At 41.4% G+C, this 25,462-nt stretch overlaps 1 protein-coding gene across 3 annotated transcripts in view; it reads right to left on the minus strand.

The window, feature by feature from the left end:
- The window catches only part of LOC140715448 (disintegrin and metalloproteinase domain-containing protein 9-like), a 63,880-nt gene that overhangs the window by 27,715 nt on the left and 10,703 nt on the right, over positions 1-25,462 (minus strand). For all 3 annotated transcript variants that reach the window (XM_073027647.1, XM_073027646.1, XM_073027644.1), the window contains exons 4-13: positions 24,042-24,120; positions 19,820-19,896; positions 13,385-13,577; positions 11,762-11,827; positions 11,612-11,683; positions 10,133-10,302; positions 8,830-8,914; positions 7,082-7,218; positions 4,828-4,999; positions 2,593-2,682 (exon numbers count right to left, since the gene is read on the minus strand). In XM_073027647.1, the coding sequence (XP_072883748.1) occupies positions 2,593-2,682; positions 4,828-4,999; positions 7,082-7,218; positions 8,830-8,914; positions 10,133-10,302; positions 11,612-11,683; positions 11,762-11,827; positions 13,385-13,577; positions 19,820-19,896; positions 24,042-24,120 (1,141 nt within the window). The remainder of the gene's footprint in view (positions 1-2,592; positions 2,683-4,827; positions 5,000-7,081; positions 7,219-8,829; positions 8,915-10,132; positions 10,303-11,611; positions 11,684-11,761; positions 11,828-13,384; positions 13,578-19,819; positions 19,897-24,041; positions 24,121-25,462) is intronic.

Raw genomic sequence — 25,462 nt, forward strand, 5'->3', positions numbered from 1 at the left:
ATGACGTAGGATGAGAGGTGACTTGATAGAGGTGTATAAGATGATGAAAGGCACTGATCGTGTGGATAGTCAGAGGCTTTTTCCCAGGGCTGAAATGACTATCATGAGAGGGAACAGTTTTAAGGGGCTTGGAAGTAGGTACAGAGGAGACATCAGGGGTAAGATTTTTTACGCAGAGAGTGGTGAGTGCATGGAATGGGCTGCTGGCAATGGTGGTGGAGGATGATGCGATAGGGTCTTTTAAGAGGCTCCTGGATAGGTACATGGAGCTTAGAAAAATAGAGGGCTATGGGTAACACCAGGTAATTTCTAAAGTAAGTACATGTTTGGCACAGCATTGTGGGCCGAAGGGCCTGTATTGTGCTGTAGGTTTTCTATGTTTCTAATACGTTGGTATGGGTATAGCCAAAGTGTTTACTGCATTTGTTATATTTTCACCATTGAGCTCTGTTTGGTAGAATTTCTTAAGCCTTGAAGTAAATTCTGTCAAAAGTTTTCCTTTTATCACACTATGATCTATTTTCTTTGCTTCTTGATATTGCAGATACTTATGTTTCATATTCATCCATCAGTTGTTTTGTATCCTGCTGCTCTGCTTTATATTCCACTCGCTCTATTGCATCTTTCTTTGTGTTTTAATTTTCTACACTTAACCAGCCCAAAGTCCATGTTTATATATTTGGGAAATAGTTCACTATTTAAATTAATTGCTTTAGCTTTGCTGATGAAGGAGTATAAAAAATTCAAACCAACAATGTATAGAAGGTACATCAAGGTATAATTCATTTGAATATAAGAACATAGACAAGTACGGCACAGGAGCAGGCCATTCAAGCCACAATATTGTGTCAACCCAGCTAAAAAGTAAACCAAAAACACTAATCTCTCCTGCCTACACCATGCCCATATCCCTCCATCCTCCTTATCCACGTGGCTATCCAAACGTCTCTTAAAAGCCTCTCATGTATTTGCCTCTACCATCATGTCCAGCAGCACATTCCAAGCATCCACAACTTCCTGAATAAAAAACTTACCCCTCACATCTTCCTTGAACCTCCCCCCTCTCTCACAATCAATGGATGCCCTCTGGTTTAGACATTTCAACCCTGGAAAACAGATGCTCTCTGTCCAGTCTGTCTATGCCTCACATAATCTTGCAAATCTCCCCTCAGCTACCAATGCTCCAGAGAAAACACTGGTGGTTTATCCAGCCTTTTATGATAGCACATGCACTCTAAACCAGGCAGCGGCCTGGTGAACATCTTCTGCACCCTCTCCTAAGCCTCAACATCCTTCCTATGGTGGGGTGACCAGAACTGTACACAATATTCCAGATGTGGCCTAACCCAAGTTTTATAATATTGCAACACAACTTTTGAACTCAATTCTTTGACTAATAAAAGCAAGAATTCCATAAGCCTTCTTAACCATGTTATTAACCTATGTAGCCACTTTTAAGGATTCATGAACATGGATCCCAAGATCTCTATTATAAAGACCTTGCCTCTAACAATATACTGTCTCCTTACATTTGCCTTACTAAGGTGCAACACCTCTCATTTATCTGAGTTAAACACCATCTCAGTCCATATCTACAACCGGTCTATATTGTTCTGTACTCTTGGCCAGTTATCTACACTATCCACAACTCCACCAATCTTGATCTCTTCCACAAATTTACTAACTCACCCATCTTCCAGGTCATTTATATACATCACAAATAGCAGAGGTCTCAGCATAGATCCCTTGGAACTCCACTAATTACAGACCTCCAGCTCGAACACGTCCCTTCAACAACTACCCTCTACTTCCATGCACAAGCCAGTTCTGAATCCAAACAGACAATTCGCCATGGACCCCATGCATCTTAATCTTCTGGATTAGCCTCTCATGAGGGACTTTGTCAAACGTTTTACTAAAGTCCATGTAGACAACATCCACTGCCCTAAACTCATCAATTTCTTTCGTCACCTTGTCAAAAAAGTTGATTTTCTCTGATTTCATATCCAGTTTTCATCTGATTCAATGAATTAAATTATTATTATATTTCTTTCTCAACTCAAATGGATATAGTCAAGCACAATCACTTCTCCACTGCTAGCAACTTTCAGACTTTTCTAGTGGTTTCCTAGTATTGTGGCTCTCTGGAGATTTACAGACCTAATTGTTAGATTCTATTACTTCAGGATGATACCAGTTGTAGATATTACTATTGGGACAATGTATACCTTGTTCATGTTCCATTGTCTTTGAATTTCCTCTTTTAATTCGGCATATTTCTGGTGTTTTTCTAATTGATTCTTGTATTTTATGTGTGTTTGGAACGGATATCTCTATTAAGTAAAATAGTTTAAGAGTGTATGGGAGCAGTCGTACAAATTTGGATTCCCATAAGTCAAGTTACCCATAACTGACGGGGCCCCATGTACATATTTTTTATTTGGTCTTTAATTATTTTCAAAGTTTGCAACTAATCCAAATCAGTAAGAAGAATCTGGTGAGTAGCTCATCTAGCAACATAGAAACAATTTCTTCTGCAATCATGATTCGAATGCAAGTCCCCTGCATTTACAACAGAATCACTGAACTTACTTTGCAGTCTTTGCAGCACCTCCCTTGGGCACAGTCCGATCCTGACTTCAAAGTACAAGTGACTGCATTGCAGCAGGGATTCTTACAATTCTAGAGCCAACAAAAGAAAATTAAAATTAACAATGTCAAATTAATAATTGATTCTTGTAGTTTAAAGTGAAATTCATTGGCTGTTCCACTCTAAATGCTATGTGGTATGTTTGAACCTAATCTTGTTTTCTTTATCACTACAATGAAATGTGATCATGTAATTGTAAAAACAAAGGACAGCAGTGAATACCCGAGAAAGCACAGCCTACCTGAAGGCATAATTCTAATTTTATTTTTTGACGTTGTTAGAAAAGAAGGAAAAACAGTTTAATATGAAGAGTGACTTGATTGAATCCTATTGATTGGTGACAGTGGATATGGAGAGGATGGTTCCTGTGATGGGAGAGTCTAAGACCAGAGGACACAGCCTCAGAATACGGGGCGTCCTTTTAGAACAGAGATGAAGAGGGATTTCTTTAGCCAGAGAGTGGTGAATCTGTGGAATTCTTTGCCATGGGCAGCTGTGGAGGCCAAGTCTTTCTGTGTATTTAAAGCAGAGGTTGATAGATTCTTGATTGGTCAGGCATGAAGGGATACGGGGGGAAGGCAGGAGATTGGGGCTGAGAGGAAAATTGCATCAGCCAAGATGAAATGGAAGAACAGACTCAATGGGCCAAATGGCCTAATTTTGCTCCTAGATCTCATAATCCATGATCTTTTCAAACTATCTCCTTGATATCAATAATCTATGTGTATTTTGTAACTTGAAAAATATCCAATGATCGGAACATCGAGTCAGGGGGTGCAGATATTGTAGCTCTCTGTATTCAGGCAATCGCTCTCTCTCTCTTGGTGAGGGTGGGGGCGGGAGGTCTGCTGCTTCTCGAGTCAGCTGATTTCAATAAGCATCGCTTTGGATTGTAGCATCGAAACAGCGATCTCCCTGCTTCCTGGAAATGGTGACACCACTCTTTCACTTGTAAGTGAGGGACACGGCCTGTGGCTTGTCCAAGTGCTAGGGTTTTGGACTGCATTTTTTGTTGGAATGCAGATCAGGGGCTGTTTGGGTGCTTGCTTGGCGGGTAATGGGCGACAAAGAGTAAGAATTTCAGGTTGTATACATTCTCTGATATCAAATGGAACAATTGAACCATTGAAATGAAAACAACAGGGACACAAAAAAACAAATATGAAAAGAGATTACCAAAAACTTAATCAAAGAGCTGGGTTTTAAACTCAAAGTGCATTTATTATCAAAGTATGTATACATCATAGAACCTTGAGATTCATCTCCTAACGGGCAGCACAAAACAAAGAAACCCAAAATAACCCATAAAAAGACCAATGAATACCCAATGTGCAGAAAAATACAGATCATACAAACAGTAAATGCAAGCAGATAGCGTTCTGAACTGAGGTCCACAGTGAGTCCGCCCCAGAGCCTCAGTACAGCGCAGAGCTGAGTAAACATCACGTAGCAGTGAGCTGCCCTGGCCCATTCCTCACCTCGGGCACCAACACTCTGACCTTTTATTCCATCTGAGGCCTGGATCCTGCCGCCTCAATTAGGCCTGTACCCGACCTTTCCAATTCTTCCCAGTACTCGAACCTCAGGTTTTCCTCGCTCTCAGTGAAGGGCCCACTGCCTCACCTTGCCTCAGTGGGATGGAAGAAGGTAAAGGAATTGTCCAGGTCTTGTGACTTAAGCCACAGGTGCAGATAGTGAGACAACAGGAAGAGGCAACTGGGCAACTGGGAGTCTGAGGCAAAGGGATATGGATTAAACAGCAGAACTGAGAAGTGATGTGAGGAAGGAGAAGGAATAAGACAGTGGAGGAATTTCAGTAAAAGGATAAAAACTTTAAAATCTGAGGTGCTGGGGTTTGTGAATATGTTAATAAATCACAGAGGAGAATGTGATGTGTGAGATGTGGAGGAAGGAGATTAAAGAAGCTGAATTTTTGATACACTAAAGCTTTTGAAAGGCCCGGACATCAGTAGAAAAGTAGAATTACAACAGTAATTACTTTTTTCTTGCAATTTATAATTATCAAAATAAGATGGGGATAACTGTTTGCTAAGCTAAATACACATATAATAAATGGGACCACATGTCAGACTGGTCGACAAAGATTGCTCTTGCACTGATGAACAAGGCTGACATTTATAGAAGTGAATCAAAGAATATGAAGTTTTATTTTTCACCTCCGGTGTTCCGCAGTCACATTCCTCTCCCTCATCCACAATGTTATTGCCACAGAATGGGAAAGAATAATAATCTTCTGTCCCGGGTTGATTTCGAAGACATAATCCTCCTGCATTTGCAATCAGGTTTACAAAATCTTTCTCACTACAGTTACTGAACTCCATGGAATTTCTGTAATAAAATGGAAGATGCAATATTAGAGTGTTTTACTTACTACTTGTTACACCACTGGCGTTTAGGGCAGCAATGAAGGTCCTCCATCTCTGCCTATACAGAGGATTCTTCATCGCTGTTTCCATAACAATTTTCTTTGACCAGTCAGGGTTGTTAGCCCTGAGCTGAACCCCTGAACCTGGAAGATTGGGTAAGTTATTCCATCTAAATTTCTTTGCAATTAGTTGTTAATCTTGACAAAGTAGCTATTGTAATGATGGTCTAACATTGATCACTGATTTCAGTAAAAGAAAAAAATAATTAGTACCAGCGTTTGAGATTTAGTACTACAGTTCAATTATCTGGAGACTCTCAAGGAAATGGGATTGTTCTCCATGAACACAGTAAGGGAAGATTTAATCAAAATTTTGACAGAAATACCATGGAGAGCATTCTAAGAGGCTAGTATGGGGTGGGAGTGACTACTGCACAGGATTGAAGTAAGCTGCAGAGAGCTGTAAACTTAGTAGCTCCATCATGGGCTCTAGCCTCTGCAGTAACTACAATCTTCAAGGAGCAGTGCCTCGAAAAGGCAGTGTCCACCATTAAGAACCACCATCAACCAGAACATGCCCCTTTCTCATTGCTACCATCAGGAAGGAGGTACAGGAGCCTGAAGGCACACACTCAGCGATTTAGGAACAGCTTCTTCCCCTCTTGTCATCAGAATTCTGAATGCACATTGAACCCATGAACACTTCCTAATTTTTAAATTTTTTTATTTTTGCACTACTTATTTAATTCAACTATTAAAAACATATATTTTCTGTAATTCAAATTTTTCTCTATTATCAGATATTGCATTGTACAGTGGCCGCTAAGACAATAAATTTCATGACACATGCCGGTGATATTAAACCAGATACTGATTCTCGGGTGCTCATAATTCTGAAGAGTTTTGATAGGGCAAATATGGGAGAACATATCCAAGTGGCAGAAAGGCAAATTAAATGAGGTGACAACTATTAGTGGTTGTGAAAGCAGCAAGGCAGATGTAAGGAAATTGTCTGATGTAATAAATAATTATGATGAGGAATCACAAACAAGGGAAAATTCTGCAGATGCTGGACATCAAAGTAACACACACAAAATGTCAGATGAACTCAGCCTAATGAAGGGACTCGGCCTGAAACATCAACTGTTTAGTCTTTTTCATCGATGCTGCCTGGCCTGCTGAGTTCCTTCAGCATTTTGTGTGTATTAATTATGATGTGGAATTTGTTATAAGGAAATTAGAAGCGAATTTAATTCTCAGTTTTACAAGGGAACTGGGTAAGTGGTTAAATCAGAAATAATTCCACCAATTTATGCGTAATTGGAAACAAGAGAAAATCTGCAGGTGCTGGAAATCCAAGCAACACACACAAAATGCTGGAGGAACACAACAGGTCAGGCAGCATCTATGAAAAAGAGTAAACAGTTGATGTTCTGAGCTGTGACCCTTCATCTATCCTGATGAAGGATTTCAGCCCAAAACGTCAACTGTTTACTCTTTTCCATAGATCCTGCCTGACCTGCTGAATTCCTCCAGCATTTTCTGTGTAATGCTATGTTTAATTGGATAGCCCTTTTAAAAATACTGCCATAGACATAATACAGCTGCTAATGTGCCATATAAATGCATGTTTTTATAATGGGAGGTCTTAGTAACGAGAAAATATTACATTGACTAGGCTGTTACTTTCTACCTGAACATCTCTCACTAAATGCCATATACCCTTTTCCCTCCAGAATAGATTCTCTCCACAATCCAGAATATATTTACAGTAAGCAATTCAATTTCTTATCATGGTAACTTATTCGACATTTCCTCATCGATAATGGTTCTGAGACTTGACTTGTTCATTGCCTGGACTAATTTTGTTAATTTCCTCAGTGATCTCCACTTCGGTAAATGTTCCTTATTGTTATATTCAGATTCTTCTGCCATCCATCTCTTCAGCTGAAATTCAACTTCAAACATTATCAAGCAAGCAGAGAAGATAATTCTCATTTTCACATCCACAGGAAAACTATTCAATAAGGCAGGTTCATACTTACGTAAGAGTTGGACTCATGATGCAAGAAGAGTCTGAACATTTACAATGTCGTTCAGGACCGTCATGGCCTATGCCCATGTTATGCCCTAATTCATGAGCAAGAAGCGTTGCAGCCCTTGCCACATCACTGTTTGCAAACTAGTTAAAAGGAGAGAGAGATTTGACTGCAAACAGGGAAAGAAATCTTACAACAACAGTTACTTCCATTTGCAAAGCATCTCCAACATGGTGAAACATAATTTATACTGATAATAAATTAGAATTTTAATTTCTGACAAAATTTGTCATGCCACAGAGGAATGCTATCAAATAAGAATTGACATTGTCATTTTTGTTTCTTTCATTGTTTGGAGTGTGGATGTTGCTGGCAAGCCCAAAATGTATTGCCTATCCCTTACAGGCCTGGAGATGTTGCTAAATGCTGAAAGGAAGTTCCAGGATTTTGGCCAAGAAATGGTGATATACTTCCAAATCCGGATGGTGTGTGACTTCAAGGCATATCTGTAAGGTCGTTGTTCCCAACAAAGATAGAGTATTTTAAGGAGCAAGGCGCACTTTCAGGAAATGTAGAGGAGGCTTGACCCAAAAGCAGAGCAGCAGAGACGATTCAGCAGTGAGCGGTAACTTTAATAACAAAATTGCAAAAATAACAAGCCACGAGGGGTCACAAAACAAAAGAACAGGTACTAAACACCACAGGCAACAGGGGCGTGGGAGGCGAGGAGCAACTGGTTGAGGCTAGCTGGCTCGATGGGTGAAAAAGAACTGTGGATGAGGACTGGGTTCAATTACATAGGCTGCAGGTGATGAGTTGAAAAGGAGTGGCAGATGACTCCTGTTAGATGGGTGGAGACTGGGAGGTGGTTGCCTGTGCAGGCCTGACGAGTATTAAATAGACAGGTTGCTGGGTGGCATAGCTTATTGGACTGGTAGGCCCTGCACTGCATCAGATCTCGAAATATAAAAAATATACATTTACGTATATTTATATACAGCACTGTGTAAAAGTCTAAGGTATATATATAGTTAGCATGCCTTAAGAACTTTGCACAGTACAGCACTTATTGACATTGAGTGGAGAGTTAGTTTGTAAATCTGGTGGGAGCGAAGGATGTTGGGAATGGCGAGGGCAGAGTTCTGCAGGAGGGTTGTGGGACAGGTGGCAGAGAATGTGTGCCAGAGGCAGGGGAGGGCAGTGGGGTTGGGTGGCACGGGTGAAGACACACCCAGCCCTGAGTCACTGGGCAAGGTAATTTGATTCCAAACAATTGGTTTATTGATCATTACAGAATGTCTCTCTGGTGCTTCATGGTCCCTCCCCTCTCCCTACCCTTTTCCCAACATTGATTCCCTGCTCCCTGCCCCCTTCCCACTCTCAGTCCATAATAGAGACCCATATCAGAATCAGATTTATCATCACTCAGGTATGTCACAAAATTTGTTTTATTTTGTGTGGCAGCAGTACAGTGTAATACATAAAATTACTACAGTACTCTGCAAAGGTGCTAGGCACACTGGCTACATATATGTGCCTAAGACTTTGGCCCAGTACTGTATATAAATATATGTAAGCATACATTTGTCAAAAAGATAAAATCATACTGTAGTTATTGGCCCTTTGTTTCTGAAACTTTGAAAGTGACTACATTATTGAAAAGGATTACATTTCTGCTTCCAATGTACATGTGGCAATATTAAATTCCTGATTTATTCAACTGCTTAGCTGAAGTAACAAAGCGGATAACTTACAACATCAATTCCACCTCCAAGCCTGGAAGAACAGACTGTGCTTACATAGGCTAGTCCAAGAGTCCTACCAAACTGTGCTTTGCCTCTGCAACAGAAACAAAAAGGAAGTGAAGTTTGACAAGGTGACAACTGATAGGTCCTTGCTATTTCAAAATTAAGAGAACATTATTTCTGTGATGCATTCATCAAAGAATACTTACAGCTGAAAGTATCATAAATGAAACTGGTGCTGGACATACAGAAATCAATAGCATCACAGCAGTTGTATATTATAAAGCCTGTCCAATATTCAGTTTGATTAATTTCAATACAAATTGAATTACAGGGGCCAAAAATATTTGTGTTTTATTTCCCACCCTTGTCTAATTCACCCATTCTTTGAATATAAAATTAGGCTTTATTTCTCAAGTGACTTACAGTAAACCAACGTGCCAGAAGTACTGTAGGTGCCATGTATCTGTTTTCTATCTGCATTGTATTCTGTGTAGTGCCTTTATTATGTTTGTTATGGTAGTTAGTTACGTAGGTGGGGCTGTGGTAAAAGAGAAGAGTTTAATTACCTACTCATACTTTGTCAGTCTAGGGTTCAGTTTGAGCTAGGGGCAGCTGAGTATGATATATTTTTGCTGACCACTTAATTCTGCTTAAGGATGTTTAATATCACTAGTTTTTGCTTCATTAATCACTTCAAGATTGTTTGCTTTGCTTTTGCTTAATAAAGGATCAAATGCGTTTCTTGACTTTGAACGTTATAATTTTTGGATCGGATCTGAAGGTGCGTCGTGCTGGGTAATTCCCCTTGCTCGGTCTCTAACAGCGGCATTGCTTTGTTCGAGTAGCCGCTGCAAGAACATTATTTTGACGGCACACTTAATCAGGTTTTTGCTGAGTCAGGCTACACCGGTCTTCGGTGATGATATTAAAATTGCTCAAGCCGAGAAAAGAGGATCTAGCAAATCACTCTCCGGTGATCCCTGCTGAAAAATATTTAACACTGACAATAAGATTGGGCTCAGTTATGATGCTGTCTGTAATGAGTAGCCAGCTAGATCTCAGTTCACATCTAAAATGGTGCTTTTCTTGAGATGAGAAAGTGCTACACATCATAGAAAGACCCATTAATTAACTCTGCATGGAAAGAAAGGGTTCACCTAAAGTTGTTAAATTTCTGCTGAATGCACTTAACGAGGAATTGCATATTGAACTGTATTTAAAATACTGATCATATTTAAAGGTGTATTCTCTGAATTCACAGTAACAGGAAGGAAGAAATCCAGGGAATATCTCCTACCAATAGACTTACAGAATCAGATGTCCACTATCATGTTGCTTCGCAGGGAGCAGGACTCGTTGACGCCATTGTACAAAATTACCCAAAACTTCCCCAGCTTTTGAAGTGATTTCAATCTGATTTTCATCCTTCCAGATTACCAGACCAGTCAATATGACGTCAACATTCAAAGGGTCAAACATCTGAAAGATGAGGAAAGGCCAGTTAACATCTTGCAGTGAAAGTCACATCATAAAGCCAAGAGCATCATGTTTTAGTGGGGAAAGGATTTTTTTTAAAAGCATTAAAAGAGAAAAAATTCTAGAATAATTTGAGTATCAAGTGCTTTCCATACCTACATACATAGGCAAATGGATCAGCCATGATGAAATGGCAGATCTGACTCAATGGGCCAAATGACGTAACTCTGTTCTTATATCTTATAGTCTTATGCATAATTACCTTAAAATATATGGCCTTATTTTTAACCCTACTTATTTGATGGGAGTGGTGTGGTTGGGTGATTGCACATGCAGAGATGGGATAGAAATCCATAGTGGTCCATAGTAGTTGCATACCCCTGACATTCAATATTCAGTGGTCACATATACGCTGAATGACATTGGACAATGTGTCTAACATACTGTATCTTTAAGATTACTGAATTTTACAAAGTCTATTGTCAAACAATACTTGTCCTGAGGAGTTCCAAGTGAATAAATTCTGTAGTATTTTTTGTAGGCCAGCAAGGCCAGGAAAGCCAATATATTCCATTCACGTATACTTTATTGGGGAATGCAGGGCCATCACTTTCTCAGTTAATAACCAGCATCTGATGAATTGATATTTCTGTAAAATCCCTGGGAAACATTGTGATTTTTGCAGAGCTGATTTTCCACTTGTCTGGATACCCCAGTTGCGTCCCGTTGGATTTCTCCCCATGTTAAAGTGGCAGTCAGTCTAAGGTCACTACTTCCAGCAAATCACTGGGAAAAGCCTGGAATACAGCAGCCGGATTAAAGTGTTCTATGGTGGTGCAGTAACACGGTGGTTAATGCAATTGCTTTATAACGCTGGTGAATAGGATTCAGCTCCTGCCATTGTCTGTAAGGAGTTTGTACGTTTTCCCCATGTGGCTACGGGGGTTTCCACCGGGGGCTCCAGTTTCCTCCCACAGTCCAAAGACGTACGTGTTGCTAGGTTCATTGGTCACATGGGTGTAAATGGGCAGCTTGGGCTCATTGGGCTGTGATGTATCACTAATAAAAACAATAAAACAGAGTGGATAGAGAGATGAGAAGTAAACTAGCACTGAACCGTATCATATCTGACCGTCCATGCATAACATCCACTGCTTTAGATCAGTTGCCTCTATTCCATGGGTCCAATCAACTTGCCTCTAACCAACACCAAGTGAACACTGATGTCTCATAGGAGTAACAAATATTATATGAATGTTCAAAGGTGAACTCAGATTATAGAACCAATTTTGAGAAACAAAATTATACGTACTCCGTCTACAAGATGAACCAATTCAACCATTTGATTCTGAATCAGAGTTTCATTTCTGTTGTGAAGATTAAACTGAAAAACACAGAAGTATGTGAGGCTGGTGTTCTTTATAATCTACTTTTGAAATAATTTAAATAAACTGATACTCACTTTGTCATTATCTACAACCAAAACCAATTCCACGTATTGGGGTTTTGGTGAAACGACTCGCTTTACCTAATGGTTTAATATGGACAAAAGATTAGATTGCAGCTCAGATACCTGAATAAATCTAACTCCTGGCTAAATCTATGCATGCTATACACAAGAATTTTTCGTACATAGTTTTCAGTTCACAGAGTATCTAACCTTAGTTTCTACAATGTCAGGATAGTCATAAAAATGGTATCAGGGGTTTCCCAGCCTGGGGTCCCTGGACCTTGGTTGATGGTAGGGGTCCATGGCATAAAAAAGGTTGGGAACCCTTGCTTTAAATGCACTGGTAATACTTAAGGGGGAAACAATTTCAGACCAATCGTGTGGAAAGTTACCCGTTTCCCCAAGTTCCAAGTGCATTAAAATCTGTATAAGTTTAATTGGCTAAGATACACAGATCTATAATACAATCAGAATGCAATTTACTTCATGCAGTAATAAAAATACCGAAGGAATGAGAATAATCTATTAATTGTCCTTCCCTTGGAGTAGGCAAACTGTAATGTACAAGTATTAACTATTGGAAAGATTAAAATTAAAATTTAATTAATTCAGGAGGCGCAAGCTCCCAATGCAATCCTTTGCTGTTAGCATGTAGCCAGTGCAATCCAGAATAAAGAATCTTTCTTACTCTGAATGATTCTCTTTATAAATAACTGGTGAAAAGGAGAAGTCTCGACCAGTATTCAGCTCCACAGATAATTTGAAACAAACTGTTAGAACAATTTTTGTGTGCTTGTGTTTAATAAATTCATAAAAGAACATAAGCACATTCCAAACATTACTTGATTGGCAGCTTTGTCTTTCTGGGAGAACTGTGCATGAAGAAATATTGCAATTAAAAAGCACGTTGGTATTCTTGCTTTGTGCTGTAAAACATTGTAGCAGATCACCTGGAAGATAGATGGACCTTGTGGAGCTTTAATCCTCCCACTAGCTTACTTTTTGTTGGATGGCCAAGGATAAAATCAGTCCATGAATTAAAAGGGGAATTAACATTCCAACTATCTGGCTTCGCTTATCACCTTCCAGCTAGCTTCTCTCCCCTTCTTCACCTTTTTGTTCTGGCACTTTGCCCCTTCCTTCTCAGTCCTGAAGAAGGGTCTCAGCCTGAACCGTCAACTGTCTATTCATTTGCATAGATGCTGTCTGACCTGCTGAGTTCCTCCAGCATTTTGTGTGTGTAGCGATGGTTGCCCAGCATCTGCAGACTCCCTTGTGTGTATAATTGACATTCCAACTATCGTTTTAATAAATGACCACACTAAGTTCCAGCTTCTGTTAGCTATGGTGTATGTGCTATATTCTGATCAATTGGTCTGTCCCTTCTGAAATAGAGAGATATAGCATGTAAACAGGTCCTTATCCGACTGAGTCATTGTTGTCCATCAACCATCCATTTACATGACACTTACACTGATACCATTTTTCCCTAATGTATTGTATTCCCAAATTGTAATCCGCTTCCAACATACGGATGAGAACTGATCAGATGCTTTAGAACCTCTCTTATCTTTGTGTCTCAATGTCACCAATGTGATTGCAAATTGAAGAAACATTAAAACAGAGTTTATTTACCCTCCAATTCTGTGATAACCTTCCATTGTTCAAGTGATGATGGTTATGAGTTGCAGGTCTGTTGTGGTGAGATACACCACACACAGAGGGTTCTGCCTCCAGGTCTTCCATTCGATAGACTAGGTGCTCAAATGTAGACGAATCTCCCAAGGGCTCAATTACAAAACCTTTCTCAAGAACGTAAATAATTCCCCTGAAATAATCACACAAGAGAGTGAGAAGCATCAATGACCAGTGGCTGTAGTGAAGATTAATTAACTGCATACGGACAACATACTTGAGCTTGACCCACAAGTAATCATTTAATCGTGTTAAAAGATAATTCCTTACATTATTACATTGGATACTCTAGGAAATGTGACAGCTTCTAAATAACTTACCATAACTATGCGAATGAGACTCAAATTTATGTAACAGTCACTAAAAACATGTATTGAACAAATCACTGATTGGATGTGCCAAAATTTCCTCCAGTTAAACAAAGAGAAAACTGAAATAATTGTTTTGGTGCCAAAAAAACAAACTATTAAAATTCTTTTAGAATCCCTGTCATTACAGACTACAAACCAAGCCAGAAACTCTAGTGTTGTGATGGACTCCAACTTAAATTTTAACTGCCACATTAAGACAGTTACAAAGTCAGCCTACTGCTAGATTTTTAAGATGGTAGGAGTTAAAGGGCTTATGTCCCAGCAAGATCTAGAAAAACCCATCCATGCTTTTATTTTTAGTAGGCTTGGCTACTGTAATGGCATTTTCACAGGTCTCTGTAAAAGCCCCTCAGACAGCTGCAGCTCATTCAGAACGCTGCTGCTAGACTCCTCACTAAGACCAAGGAAGTAGAACACATTGCTCCAGTTCTCAGATTGCTACACTGGCTTCCTGTCCATCAGAGGACTGACTTTAAAATATTGCTACTGGTTTATAAAGCTGAAGTTACTAGTTTATAGTCCAGGGCCAAAATACACCTCTGATCTCCAGCTGCATTATGAACCTTCCCGAGCTCTCAGGTCACCTGGGGTAGGTCTGCTTACCATCCCCTGGGTGAAGCATCTTTTAGTTACAATGTTACTCACATCTGGAATTACTTTCCAGATTATCTGAAGTTTACCCCAACTTTATGCTCTTTTAAATCGAGGCTTAAAACTTTTCTTTTTGCTGTAGCTTTTAATTAGAATCCTCTGAAGTGTAGCTCTTAGTCCTTTATTTGTATCTGGGATTTTATTCTCTTTATATTGTCTGAAATTTCATGTTTGATTTTTATATCTTGTTTTATGTGAGGCACTTTGAACTGCCTTGTGTTTGAAAGGTGCTCTACAAATAAGCTTGCCTTGCCTTACTAACCTACAAAGAGCATTCAAGATTCATTTATCATCAAACATTATTAATTATACAATCTTGAGATTTGCTTGCTCACAGGTAGCCACAAAACAGGAAACCCAAAAAAACCCAAGTAAAGGGAAAAAAAGAATAAAAATAAAAATATAAGACCAATGCACAATAAGCAGGAGAATGAAAAAAATACAAATCATGCAAGCTATTGAAGCGAACAACAGCATTCCAAACCAAAAACGAGTCCTCAGGTCCAAACCCCAGAGCGGCCCGGAGTAGGCCCAAAGCCTCACTTATCAGTTCATCATATTAGCGGGTACGGAGCACAGCAGCCAGAACATCCTTCATAGTCTCAGTGCCATGGAGATGACAATCACGGAGAACAAAGAAAATCAGCTCCCATCCCAACAGACACCCTGTCTTTTCAACCAAATCTATTGTTCCCTACCTTTAGGCAAAGAATACTGCCAGCCCCTAAGAGGCTAAGCCACAAGTGCCTTTCATTTCTAACCTGGATTGCAGATGCCTGTTGATTCCAAACTTCCTGGTTGCTATCTACTTTAGAAAGTGGCAACATTTACCAAAATGCTCCACTGAGCAGAAGCCATTTTAACAAACTCCCTATCAACCAGTCAAAAGTCAAGCAGGTAAAGGTTAAAATAATTCTAACTTGGTTCTTTGATCCATTTTCATCAGTCATAGTTCAGTGGCAGAACATCCAGTCAAAGGTCAAAATGCTGAAGAACATTCCAGGAATTTGAGCACATCATACTGAATTGGAAACATACTGATAATCCTTTATCACCATTGGGTTTAAATTCCCATACTCAAAACCATAAGCATGTTTTCACCAGAAGCACTGCAGTAGGCTAAGGAAGTGGCTCACTACAACCTTCCCAAGGCCAGGCAAAAATGTCTGATGCCAAAGGTATGGATTTTCCACAAATGATGGCAAGTACTGATACTACAGCAGGAGTGCGAAGGAGTCCTATCTTCCAGTTAGGACATTAAACTAGGATGCTATCTGGTCTTTCAATCCCAATGATGCTCCTGGCTCGAGAACAAGGGTTCCAACCCTGGAGTCTATGAACCCCTTGCTTAATGGTATTGGTCCGTCCCATAAGAAAAGGTTGGGAATCCAAACTCCTGCTCTAGAAGAACAAGGTAGTTTTCCATGTGCCTCCGTTATTATTTACACATACCCAATATCTTGTAGGCAATTTATCTCACTACTTTAACTCAAAGTTCAAAGTGATAGCTCTCTTAAAAGCAATAGTGACTGAACTTCAAAAATGCTCCACTGGCTGTGGAGTGCTTTGGGAAGTGCAATACTTTTAAAGGCTTGCTACAAGTGCATTTCATACTGATGCTTAAACACAGATGCTGCCCAGACAGAGTCCATGATGCAAGAAGAACTTTTTCCCCCCTCTGACCAAACTGCCTATCATGGACAGCGTTAGAATTTGTTCACTGTCTGCCCAAAAGAAAACTCGAATGAAGAATAGAAAACCTGTCGAATGCATATGCACTTTCTAATCCTCCTGAATAATTTGATGTCATCTATCATTCAAAGGACAGCTTGACAATGAGCAAATTGTAGAGAAGCATGAAGCAATAGATGCACAGCAAATATGGGCAGTTACCCAAAACAAAATGATGCTCCATTCTTGGCATTGCTTCTGTTTGTTGCCAAACCTGCTTTTGATGCTATGTGTAAAACCAGTTGTGTAACATGTTAAATTCCGGAATGTCGAAATAGGCTGAGACGGAGGAACGTCGGAAAAGAACGCACTGAGAACATCAACATAGACTTGCTGGTCCAAATGGCTGGTTATCTGCTGCCGAATGTGATGTAATCAACAGTATCTCCTGAGATACCATCATCGTCGATCTTTGGTTCATAGTTTTGTACAATTGATTTATAATTGCTGAGAGGAATGTAGACGGCAATTTCCCACCTGAACCAGTTTTAAACCATCCTTGAGGCACCTGGGTGTAAACCTTATTAAAATTCCTCTGTTCACCTTACACTTGAGGCGGAAAATGACGTGGCGGCGAGGAAGTCCACCTCTCCTCCAAATGACCAGGTGCTGTGTCTCACCGTGGCCGATGTGAGAAGAACCCTGTGCAGGGTCAACCCACGGAAGGCTGCTGGACCAGACAACATCCCTGGTAGAGTGCTCAGAGGATGTGCAGACCAGCTAGCAGATGTTCTCACTGACATCTTCAACATCTTCCTGAGCAGCGCCACCGTTCCAATGTGCTTCAAGGCCGCCACCATCATCCCCGTGCCGAAGAAATCTTCAGTGTCCTGTCTAAATGACTACTATCCCATTGCACTCACATCCATCATCATGAAGTGTTTCGAGAGGCTCGTCATGAGGCATATCAAGACCCTGCTGCCCCCCTCACTGGACCCCCTGCAGTTTGCGTACCGTCCCAATCGCTCAACAGACGACGCCATTGCCATCACCCTCCACCTGGCTCTAACCCACCTGGACAAAAAAGATACATACATTCGAATGCTGTTTGTAGACTTCAGTTCAACATTCAACACAATCATCCCTCAGAAACTGATTGGAAAGCTGAGCCTACTGGGCCTGAACACCTCCCTCTGCAACTGGATCCTAGACTTCCTGACTGGGAGACCTCAGTCAGTCTGGATTGGGAGCAGCATCTCCAACACCATCACACTGAGCATGGGGCCCCCCCAGGGCTGTGTGCTCAGTTCACTGCTGTTCACTCTGCTGACCCATGACTGTGCTGCAACACACAGCTCGAACCACATCATCAAGTTCGCTGATGACACGACCGTGGTGGGTCTCATCAGCAAGAACGACGAGTCAGCTTACAGAAAGGAGGTGCAGTGGCTAACGGACTGGTGCAGAGCCAACAACCTGTCTCTGAATGTGAACAAAACAAAAGAGATGGTTGTTGACTTCAGGAGGGCACGGAGCGACCACTCCCCACTGAACATCGACAGCTCCGCGGTAGAGATCGTTAAGAGCACCAGATTTCTTGGTGTTCACCTGGCGGAGAATCTCACCTGATCCCTCGACACCAGCTCCATAGCAAAGAAAGCCTAGCAGCATCTCTACTTTCTGCGAAGGCTGAGGGGAGTCCATCTCCCACCCCCCATCCTCATCACACTCTACAGGGTTAGTACTGAGCAGCTGCATCAGTGCCTTGATGGAAATTACACCAACTCGGATTGCAAGATCCTGCAGTGGATAGTGAGGTCAGCTGAGAAGATCATCAAGGTCTCTCTTCCCGCCATTACGGACATTTACACTACATGCTGCATCCGCAAAGCAAACAGCACGCCTCATACAAACTCTTCTCCCTCCTGCCGTCTGGGAACAGGCTCCGAAGCATTCGGGCTCTCACGACCAGACTATGTAACAGTTTCTTCCCCCAAGCTATCAAACTCCTCAATACCCAGAGCCTGGACTGACACCTTACTGCCCTATTGTCTTGTTTATTATTTATTGTAATGCCTGCACTGTTTTGTGCAGGTTATGCAGTCCTGGGTAGATCTGTAGTCTAGTGTAGTTTTTTTCTGTGTTGTTTTTTACGTAGTTCAGTCTAGTTTTTGTACTGTGTCATGTAACACCATGGTCCTGAAAAACGTTGTCTCGTTTTTACTGTGTACTGTACCAGCAGTTATGGTCAAAATGACAATAAAAAGTGATTTGACTTGACTGAACTACCATGTGACCCAAAGCTTTATACCTGTTCTGCATAGAAATTTCTCACTTGCTGTTAGGATATTCAACAAGTTTCTGTCGTAAATCTAATGCAAAACATTGAGTATGTGGGAAATCTGAAATAATTACGGATAGTGCTGCAGGTATATAGCAGCCTGGCAAAATCCACAGAAAGATAAATACTGTTAACATTTTGGGTTGGTCACCTATAATTCAAATATTTCCTAACCTCCTTTGGATCTACATTTTATGTTTTAAAATGCGGAATGGATTTCAATAGCACCTTATACATTCTTTTCAAACGATCCCAAAGCAATTTACAGCCAACAAAATATTTGAGGTCCAATTGTCATTTTAAGGTTGTTCCAGAATGTGTGGAGTTTTGTTTTGAATTCTACTTATTGCCGCACCTCTTTCAGGTATTCTCCCCTTAAAGAATTCAGGTTTTTCTCTGATGAGATTTAATTTTTTTCCTTTCAACTTTGCATGAAGTTTTAATTCAGTCAGAGTGACTTTGTCTTCACTGATGTGGCCTGACCTGTTGGGCATTTCTAGAATTTTCTTGTTTTAACCCCAGTGTGAGCTAGTAATGTGCTTTATGCCTTGACATGTACTTGAAGCTGTTTGGTAATTTTGGAAAACACAGAGAGAAGGCTCCTGTATTAGTTGATCCTTTTCCTTTAAATGTAATTTCTATATTAAAGTAATGCGGCTATATAATTTTAACATGTTGAAATATAGTCTCCTCCATTATCGCCCATCCTCCAACCCAACTTCAAGTGAAAATGAGGTTGGCTGGCAGAGTCCGCCTGTGTATTTATAGAAACTCTGAGGTAAAATAGGAGCTACCTCAGCTCAAGTTACAACACGCCCACCTCTGGGTTCAGAAGTTTTTGAGTTTGTACTTCCCGCTAACACATGAGCATGCTGCCTGAGCTGGCTGTCTAGTGCAGCACTGAAGAAGGGCTGCATTCCTGTAAGTAGGATTCCTGGTATAATATTTTAAACTAACTGTAGTCACTGCCATAGCAGGGCATCACTAGTGCCACTGTATTATTTGAGGGAGAGCATGGTGCTCTGTTGATGGCTTGGCCACCATTTCACCCACAGTTCTGCACAAAATGACTGCAGCATTTACCATCAAAACAGGCTGCTGTATTTCAAAAACATAACTAATGGAATCTGTTATGCTTTGAGACAATTTTGAGAGATAGCAAATACTGTAATATGATAAGGTATCAATTTATGCATATTTTACTTTTTCAAAGATTTTAGAAGAAAAGCACAATACAATCCATAAAGTTTAAGTCAATAATTTCAAGCAGAATATTCAGCTGAATTTAAAAATATAGAAAATATTTCTCATTGTACTTTAAAAGCTGTTATTATACAATACCTAATGCCCACACAAGTGCTGAGCAAAACTTTTGAATTCCTAATGCCTTCCACAATTCCATGGTAGTAACAGTGGATCTGAAAAGAAAAGTTCATTATAAATATCAACTAAAAGACATAACAATTTGAATAAGTGTGATAGACCTGGTACGGTGCCAGCAGAGAAGGTTCAGAATTAGAATCAGGTTTAATATCACTTGGCATGTCGTGAAATTTGTTAACTTAGCAGCAGCAGAATGCAATACATAATAATATAGAAAATAAATAAATATTTTTCCATATAACTTTCTGTATATTAAGTAGTTAAGTTAAAATAGTGCCAAAACAGAAATAATGTAAAAACCAGAGAGTGAGGTGGTGTTCATGGGTTCAATGTCCACTTAGGAATCGGATGGCAGAGGGGAAGAAGCTGTTCCTGAATCACCGAGTGTCTGCCTTCAGGCTTCTGTACCTCATTCCTGATGGTAACAATGAGAAGAGGGCATGTCTTGGTGATGGGGGTCTTTAATACTGGACGAAGCCTTTCTGAGACACTGCTCTTTGAAGATGTCTTAGGGACTCAGGAGGCTGGTACCCGTGATGGAGCTGACTAATTTTACAACTTTCTGGAGCTTCTTTCGATCCTGTGCAGTAGCCTCCCCATACCGGACAGTGATGCAGCCTGTCAGAATGCTCTCTGTAGTACATCTGTAGAAGTTTTTGAGTGTTTTAGATGACAAAACAAATCCCCTCAAACTCCTAATTAAAGTATAGCCGCTGTCTTGCCTCCTTTATAACTGCATCAATATGTTGGGACCAGGTTAGGTCCTCAGAGATCTTGACACCCAGGAATCTGAAATTGCTCTCTCTTTCCACTTCTGATCCCTCTATGAAGACTGGTGTGTGTTCCCACAATCAGCTCGTTGGTCTTACTGTCGTTGAGTGCAAAGTTGTTGCTGTGACACCACAATGAACTCACTCATATATCTCACTCCTGTATGCTGCAATGATTTCTAAATCCTTTCTCTACATCTTAACCGTTTACTTTGTCTCCACTAAAGTTCTGTGGCTGAAGTCATTCTCTGGTCTATTGTTCAATTGGTCATTCTTCATACGTTTGCTATCTAGACAACTTTGGGCTGATTAACAAACTGATTAGTCCTATGTTCATCTAGAATGCAGACATATACCCACACCCACATTCATACACATTTTTCAACAGAGGTCTTCGTCCTGTGATCAGGAACCGATTTTCTTTGCTCCAGCCTAGTGAATGGTGGCAAATCACAGTGAAGAGATACACAAAGGGATATAGATAAATGCTTTAAGATGTGGCCCATTACATGAGTGTTGACAATTACAAAGACATCTGTACCAGTGTGTCTCGCTTCTGTGCAAATGCTGCTCAGCATTCCCTCTGTTCTGAGAGGCTGTTTTCAATTTGGAGTTCCTTCCTTTTCTTTTCTTACAAGGGAATCCTCATTCTTTCAGACTAACCCCAAGTAATAACAAAGCCCAAGGAAGTAACTTGTTGCAAAATTTCAGACTTCTGAAATAGAGCATATCTTAATCTCCTTGAAAAACTGTCTGCCCTAGGGGTGTTAGTGCCTCCTCCTGGTGTGCCAGATGGATGTTGCAGCGGCCTGCCAACAAATGGACACAAGAACTTGAGCACAACCGGATGGGTTAATTCAAAACGTGCTATAGGCCGTATTTCATCATAAACTGCATCTGAGGAGCCCAGACCCATTTGGAAAGCACAGAAAGGCTTCAGAACTTGGGAAGGCATTGGTTCCCAGTGTTTTGGAGCTGAAGGAGGTGTTTGGAGAGTCTGTATTGTGGTGCTATGTATAATGACAGGGGAGGAGATAGAGAAACGTCAGGGGTCTATGGTCAGGGTGGGGGATGGGGAAACTGAGACTTTCAGGACTGTGCCTGATGATAAGAAGTATAGTGGCAGAGCAGGTAGGAGAACTTGAAGAATCAGAGGATTGAGATAACAGATTTCAGGGTGTTAGGCTGGAGACTGCAGAGTGGAGAAGGATTGTATAGTGCTGAGAGACCCTAAGGATGAAAGCTAAGGAGAGTTCCCTGACAATTGTTCCAGTCCAGCACAGCACTGGAAAGATCAGGCTGCTACATTTAGCATTAGAAACCAGCATTGTGTGAATGCAATTCTGTGTATTTATGTTTATTAAGCAAAACACATTTAAAACTGTGTATATGAACAAGGGTAGGCTATTTTGGTTCTTGAGCACAATCTTTGAATTATGGTTTGTTTGTGACATTTCACACTTCCACACATAGAAAGCTTTTCTAGTTTGGTTCTGTAAAAGCCTGGCTCCTCTTCTTCAGGAAAACGGTGTTCGTACAATTGCCACTTAATCAATTTTAATCTAAATTCCTTGAAATGCACTGGTGATCTGTGGAATCGCAGCAAATTTGCATGTCCATACTAAGGTTTTCCCCATTATTTTGTAATGACTCATAGGAACTGGCTCCCTCTTCTTACATTAAACAAACAACTAGATCAATCTGCTCTGCATCAATACTGAATACCCAATATTCCTTCCTAAAGTATTGATGCAGAACAGAATACTATAAAAATGCTCTAGTCAGAGTTCAGAAAGTAAAGGCTCCTAGCAAATTATTTGCAAAGGATTATTAGAGATTGACACTTTAATTTGAGTTTAGTTTTATTTGTCATTTTTACATTGAAACATCAAAAGACACAGTGAAATGCATTGTTTCGCATCAAATCAAATCAACGAGGATTGTGCTGGGCCGCCCACAAGTGTCACCACTCTTCTGGTGCCGACATAGCATGCCCGCAACCCCCTAAACCTAACCATATATCCATGGGCAATCAAGAGAAAGTTTGCAGATGCTGGAAATCCAAACAACACACACAAAACACTGAAGGAACTCAGCAGGCCAGGCAGCATCTATGGAAAAGAGTAAACAGTTGACACTTCAGGCCAAGATCCTCCAGCAGGAAAAAAAGATGAGGAATTAGTACAAGAAGGTGGGGTAAGGGGAAGAAGAAAAAGAAGGTGATAGGTGAAACCAGGAGGGGGAGGGATGAAGTTAATAACTGGGACGTTGATTTGTGAAAGAGATACAGGGCTGGAGAGGAGAGAATATGATAGGAGAGGACGAAGGCCATGGCAGAACTAAAAGCGGGTGGAGCACCAGAGGAAGGTGAGAGAGGAAAATGGGAATGGGTAATGGTGAAGGAGGGGGAGGGCATTACCAGAAGATGGAAAAACCAAAGTTTATGCCATCCAGTTGGAGGCTACGCAAATGGAATACAAGGTGTTGCTCCTCCAACCCGAGTGTGGCCTCATTGTGACAGTAGAGGAGGGCATGGACTGACATGTCGGAATGGGAATGGGAAATCAAATTAAAATGGGTGGCCACTGGGAGATCCCACTTGTTGTGGCAGACAGAGCGTAGGTGCTCGGTGAAGTGGTTTCCCAATCTATGTCGGGTCTCACCGATATACAGGATGCCACACCAGGAGCACCGGATATAGTAGATGACCCTAACAGACTCACAGGTGAAGTGTGGTGAGGGAGGAGGCGCAGGGGCTGGTGAGGCTCTTGTTCCACTTGCAAGGATAAGTACCAGGAGGGAAGACAAATAGGCAAGGGAGTCGCATAGGGAGCTATCCCTGCAGAAAGCAGGAAGTGGGGGGGAGGGAAAGATGTGCTTGGTGGTGGGACCCCATTGAAAATGTGGACGTTACGGAGAATTACGTACGGGATGCAGAAAATGGTGGGGTGGCAGGTGACTCTAGCTGCTTATTCTGACTCCTCATCATTTTTTACTCCAGTCCCGTTGAAGTGTCTCGGCCCGAAACGTCAACTGTACTCTTTTCCAATTGATGCTGCCTGGCTTGCTGAGTTCCTCTAGCACTTGGTGTGTGTTGCTCGTATATCCTTGGAATGTGGGATGAAACTAGAGCACCCAGATGAAACCTAAATAGGGAGAATGTACAAGCTCCTCACAGGCAATGGTGGGAATTGAAACCTGATCGCTGATCCCCGGAGCTGTATTAACGTTACGCTACCGTGCCGCCCCTTTGTATTCTGATTTGTCAGACTCGAATGCAGCTTTCCATAAACCTTTATGATTTTGTGGATGTCCCTGTTATTTTAAAGACCTACGGCATGAATTTCTAAGTTTATTTTTGAAGAGTCTTTATGATATAATTACTATTCCCAAGTATTGTTGGCATTTACCTGAAGCTCAGGTTGTGATGACATCATTTTGCCTCCTTTTCCAAATGTGTATTGCACAAAATCCTTAGTTAGCAGCTTCCTAGAAAACAAAAATACATATCATCATGATAATTATCATCCTAGGTCCTTGGCTGATGAAGTTCCAGCTTAAATAGTATACTAAGAAACAACAGACCTTTGCTTAAGATCTGCATTTGATGTTATCGGGAGGACCTAGAAAAATTTCAAATCAACAACTTAATTTTGGAGTTCAATAAATAATGTGTTTCATTCAGCAAAGCTGATTCACCAATAGCAAGATAAATAATCATATATAAATTGCAAAATGCTGTTATATACCAAAAATCTGAAGGAACATTGAAAAGAGCAGGGAGATACTTGCTTATCTTGCTAACATTTGCTTCCAGTATGTTAAAGGCTTGCGTTAGGAGAGTGGACCATAGGAGAAAGGGAAGGAGAGGACCCAAAGGGAAGCAATAGGCAGGTAAAGAGCAAACGTGGACTGTGTGGTGGAGGGCATCAGATGGACACGGGGGTCAACCATCACTATCACACATCCCAGCGGTCTCCCCAACACGGACCAGCCGTCCCCGCCTGGGTGGACAACGGCAGCATTCTCAGTGGGGAAAAAGCACAGTGGAGAACGAGGTGTGGCTTGCCAACATCTGGGAGTCCTGCCTCATTGGCCTGGACCTGCTGTCCCACCGGGGGGAGCCGTGTGGATGTGTCAGGGGCAACACTCTACTTCGACAATGAAGTACTGGCTTTCCGGCAGGGCAGCTCCGTGAAAGCGGACCTGGCGGGGGGCAGCAACAACTACCACCGGTCGGTCTCACAGCGGCCCGCCACAGTCCAATACACCCCGCAGCGGCCCACCCGGGGAGACGACAACAGAGGTATTCTGCTGGAATCCCTGGTCACCCGCTCGGTATCTCCTGATGGCTGTGCTGGGCTGTGGTGTGGTGCTGGTGCAGGGCAGACCCAGGCTGTGTGGCCTGCCTCTCCACACCAGAGGCAAAGATTGCTCCGTGGTGTGTGACACTGGTCGGGCCTGTCTCACGGGCCCCTCTGATGCACCATCAATAACTCACTCTGAGACGTAAGAAGCGAGATATCGGCTTTTATTGACTGGAAGAATGAACAACACTACATCCTGGAGAATGAGGCCGGGCATCAGGCCTCAAATCGCCTTTATACAGGAGTCTGTGGGAGGAGCCACAGGAGCAGTCCAGACAGGTATATGTAGTTCACCACACCCTCCTCGTCAGTTTACTCCTCCACCTCGGTGACACAATCCCGGGCTTGCGGTGTGCAGGGTGACGCTGGAATACCTTTGAAGGGTAAAATTGCTCCTGCTCTCTCTGCCCCTGCCAGCGATGACAAAGATGTCAGGTGAACGTGCTGCCTAAGGCACGGAGGTC

The sequence above is a fragment of the Hemitrygon akajei genome, chromosome 23 (assembly GCF_048418815.1).
Source record: "Hemitrygon akajei chromosome 23, sHemAka1.3, whole genome shotgun sequence".
NCBI lineage: Eukaryota > Metazoa > Chordata > Chondrichthyes > Myliobatiformes > Dasyatidae > Hemitrygon > Hemitrygon akajei.